Below are 4,860 nucleotides of genomic sequence, written 5' to 3' on the forward strand. Positions count from 1 at the left end.
AATCGTAATGTTGAGTCTTTGAGAGATCGATAAACTATATATGGAGCATTGTGAGTAATTTTGGGCTCCATATCCGAGAAAGAATGTCCTGGAATTGGAGGCGGTGCAGAGGAGGTTTAAGAGAATGGTTCCAGCAACCAAAGGGTTATCACATAAGGAACGTTTGATGGTACCCGGCCTGTTCTCGCTGGAGCCTAGAAGACGAAAGGATATCTCTTTGAGCCCTACTGAATATTCAGACTGGGAGATCGTTTCGCTGAACACCTACGCTCTGTCCGCCTAAGAAAGCAGGATCTCCCAGTGGCTACACATTTTATTTCCACGTCCCATTCGCATTCTGATATGTCTATCCACGGCCTCCTCGACTGTAAAGATGAAGCCACACTCAGGTTGGAGGAACAACACTTTATATTCCGTCTGGGTAGCCTCCAACCTGATGGCATGAACATTGACTTCTCAATCTTCCGCTAACGCCCCACCTCCCCCTCCTACCCCAGTCGTTATTTATTTATTTATATACACACTTTATTTTTCTCTCTCTCCTTCTTCTCCCTCTGTTCCTCTCACTATACCCCTTCCCAGCCTCTGGGTTTCCACCCTCCCCCTTTTCTTTCTCCCTGGTCCTCCTGTCCCATGATCCTCTCATATCCCTTTTACCCATCAACTGTCCAGCTCTTGGCTCCATCCCTCCCGCTCCTGTCTTCTCCTATCATTTTGGATGTCCCCCTCCCCCTCCCACTTTCTAATCTCTTACTAGTTCTTCCTTCAGTTAGTCCTGACGAAGGGTCTCGGCCTGAAACGTCGTCTGTACCTCTTCCTAGAGATGCTGCTTGGCCTGCTGCGTTCACCAGCAACTTTGATGTGTGTTGCTTGAATATGTGAAGGCCTGTACGATGAGAGGATTTTCCAGTAGTGGGGGACTCCAGGACCAAAGGGCACAGACACATAATAGAACCTCATTTCAGAATAGAGACGAGGAGGAATTTCTGAGAATCTGTGAACGTCATTTCCACAAAACGGCTTTGGGGCCAAGTTATTGGGTTTATTAAAGCTAGGCTGATAGGTATTTGATTAGTCATGGTGCCAAAGGGTACTCGGAGAAAACAAAAAAAAAGGTGTGAAAGGGAAAAGGAAACAGATATGATTAAAGGGCCGAGCTGACACAATGGCTCGAATGGCCTAATCCTGCTCCTGTGTCTTATCGTCTTTCGGCTGGGAGAGCGATTGCGGTCGGAGCATGTACACAGGAAGTTTCTGAATCGATTAACCTAACCAGCCCTAAAGGAGTTACCGTAAGAAAAATTGTTAACGAATGAGTTGGATTTAAGGAGAAGGTTTGCGGGAGGTTTACAACTAGGAGTTGGTGAGTTACGGCACTTGGACGTTTACAGCGACAGGAAAGAGAGTCCTGAGCATTCAATAAAGGACGTACACTGCCCAGGCACCGCGGTAGCGCAGCGATTAGCGCGACGCTATTACAGCTCCGGGTTGTGAATTGTTCCGTGATTGGGTCACGGTTATTACCGTTTGTAGGGGGTGATTGGGCCTACTTCATGCTGTATCGCTAAATAAACAAATTAGATATCGTCCTTTCAAATTTCACAGCGGAAGCCAATGTAAAGTAATATTTACTTACAGGTTCTGCCCAGGTGGAATAATTAAAACCACGTTAATAGGGAAAGATGAACAGATTTACAGACATGGTGCAGATGGCATTCGGTTCATCAAACATCCCACCCAACGGAACGTGCACGGAATACGGTCGCGGCGACGGGGCGGCTGCGAGACAGGTCCAGGGTCGGCACTTTAAGAGCGCGTGTGGGGAGAATATCGCTCTCCTTGTTCTGTCACAGACTCCGGAGACATAACATTAGACAAAGTGAAGGTCAAGACGGAGAAACCGGGGGTGTCTGTGAGAATTATCTCCATGTACTCCTGACGTCTGAAGGCGCAGAACAACACCCCAACCCACCTCCCCCCGTCCGCCGCTCTGAAACCACTTGCTCCAACTGTGGTGTTCGTCGGGAAATTTCGGGAACGTCACAAAACATCGATAAAAGGAGGATAAATATTTTAAATATGTTGACGTGTAACTGAAAAGACAACTGGCAGAAGGTGACTAATTTGGGGAAAGTTTTGTGACGGACCGGTACCGGATGGGTTAGCGTAGCGCCAGCGACCCAGGTTAAATTCCATCGTTGTCCTGAAAGGAATTTCTACATTCTCCTGCGACCGCGTGGGTTTCTTCCGACTGCTCCGGTTTCCTTCTACGTTCACAAGACGTAAGGATTAGTAGTCACCCAAAGCAACATACACAAAATGCTGGAGGAACTCAGCAGGCCAAGCAGCATTTATGGAAAAGAGTAAATAGTCGACGTTTCGGGCCGAAACCCTTTTTCAGGACTGGAAAGGAAGGGGAGAGTGTCAGCGTGAAAAGTCATTCAGCATCTGCAAAATTTTTCCTGTTTGCGGGTTAGTAGGTTCACTGATCACATTGATAGAATTGGATGGCCCAGGCTTGTTGACCTCGAAAGGCCTGTTATCGTGACGGATTTATTCATGTTAAGCGGAGCAAGTTCGAAACCCCAAAAAATCGTCTAATGAACTGCTGTGCGATTCTAACAAAATCTCAATTTATGCAGAGGAAATAATAGTGTCGTTTTCAAATGGGGTAGGAAGGCGTGGTCTGTGACACGTTCAGAGAAAGTGGGACGTGAAGCGTGCTGTTATTTATAACTAGCCAGGCCACGTCTAAATCCGTGTCAAATACAGTCACAACTCGACAAACACCATGCGGCTGGGTTGCGTGGCTTTTGTGATACTTTTCCTCCGTTAGTTGATTGATTTTCATCCATTTACCCTCTGTTCGTTTCAGACTTTTAAACACGTTATGACTTTGATTTCTGTTTCCACAGACAGATGTCTCGGTGCTGAATTGATACAGTCTCCGATGTCCATCACCAGAAATGTGGGCAAACGTGCCGACATGACCTGCGATCTGGGATCAGCGAATACGGACATAATCCACTGGTACCGGCAGCCGGATGGTCAACGCCCAGTCAGGATCCTCTATTACAATAATGGGGGCACCGTACGCGAAGCTGGAATTGATAACCGATTTACAGCGTACAATGCTGGACCAAAGCAGAACATGCTAACTGTGACCCGTCTCGAGAAAGAGGATTCCGGCACCTATTACTGTGCCTATTGGGACCCACAGAGTTAAAGTGCAACCAGAGCTGCTGACAAAAACTCTTCCTCAGCGTAGAGGTCACACAAATCTTTTCCGTCTCAGCAAATTCACAGATTACGCCATAAATGCCGTCACTTTTCTTCGGATAAAGAACTCTGTCCATTTCCACGAAAGTTACCCGATCAGCCTTAGCGAAAGTCTATTAATTTACACCCGTCGCTCGGGAACAGTGAATTGAGAGAATATTTCCGCAGGGTAAGAGAACCCAAACTAGAGATGATAGATTTAAAGTGAGCGGGGAAAGATCTGTAAGAGAACTGTGTGGTAGGTTCTGCAGGGAAAGGGCGGTGGACACAGGCAACAAGCTGCCAGTGGAAGAGTTAGAGGCAGGAACCATCGAGAGATTTAAAAGTAATTTGGTCATCTACATGGATAAGAAAGGTTCAGATAAATACGGGTTAAATGCAGGTGCTCAGTAAGGACGAGTTAGGCTGAAGGGCCTGATTCTGTGCTGTAGATCTCAATGGCTCTTAGAATTGTTTTAAATCACTACACCGTCACCAGTCAGACTCCTTTATTCCGTGGTAAACAGTCCCAATATATCGGATCTCTATAACTAAAATCCTCCAACCCCAGAAACATACTTGTGAATCTTTTCTGCGTCCTCTCTAGTTCAATCACACACAAATAATTAAGCAATAATTACTGAGGAAATGAGGTGAATATCCTTGAAAGTGAGCCCATATATTGTGGGAACATTTCAGTGATGTGGCAACTGAAGTTACACAATTTGGTTGAAGAGCCTGATTGTGGAGGGGTAATACCTGTTGCTGAACCTGGTGGTGTAGTTCTGAGGCTCCTGCCCGTACTTCCTGATGGGAGCAGTGAGAGGAGAGCATGATCTGCAATGTGGGGGAGGGGTGGGGTGGGTGGTGTTTCTGATGACGGGTGTTGCTTTCCTTAAAACATCACTTCTTAAAACATTTCCTCACTGTGGATGTAAGTGATACTGGACTTTAGTCACTGAGGCAGGTTACCATGTTCTTCTGAGACAGCAGAATAAGTAAAGTCTGATTGCAGTAGATTTGGTACATCAGGCAAAGAGACAGGTTAAAGATCAGTGAACAGTCCAGCCAGTTGATTAACACTGGTCTTTAGTATTTCGCCAGGTATCACGTCTGGGCTGGATGATATTCCTGAAGGCTGCCAGTACATCAGTCTCAGAGACTACAATCACTCGATCGTCTGGCGCTGTGAATGTTTGTTTTGGTTCCTCCATGTTTTGAATGTTGAAGCAAGCATAGAAGGCATTGCGTTCATGTACAGAAGTCAGCCCTATTGTCACCTTTGTCACTTGATTTCACTTTATAAGGAGTGATAGCATTCAAGCCCTGCCACAACTATTGACTATCCTTTGTTGATTCAGGTTTAGTCTGGCGAATAAGGAGGCTTTGCCCATAAGGAGGCTTTCCAGAGAATGTACCAGAACCTCTTGTAAGTTTATTGGTCACCAGACTTGAATGCCTCTGACCTGGCCCTCAGCAAATTGCTGATTTTATGGTTCATACAAGGCTTCTGTCGGGAGAAGACTCTGAATGATTTTCTGGGGAGACACTCGTCTACAACTGTTATTCTGAAGTCCTTAATGTAGGTGCCCATTGAACCTA

At 46.1% G+C, this 4,860-nt stretch overlaps 1 gene segment (V, D, J or C); it reads left to right on the forward strand.

Moving 5' to 3' along the window:
- The first annotated feature begins 2,779 nt into the window (after positions 1–2,779).
- Positions 2,780–3,226, forward strand: LOC134345507 (T cell receptor gamma variable 4-like). The segment is given in 2 exon segments: positions 2,780–2,831; positions 2,916–3,226. Coding segments are annotated over 2 exon segments (351 nt in total).
- Positions 3,227–4,860: the final 1,634 nt, after the last annotated feature.

Source organism: Mobula hypostoma, chromosome 1 (genome assembly GCF_963921235.1).
Source record: "Mobula hypostoma chromosome 1, sMobHyp1.1, whole genome shotgun sequence".
Lineage (NCBI taxonomy): Eukaryota > Metazoa > Chordata > Chondrichthyes > Myliobatiformes > Myliobatidae > Mobula > Mobula hypostoma.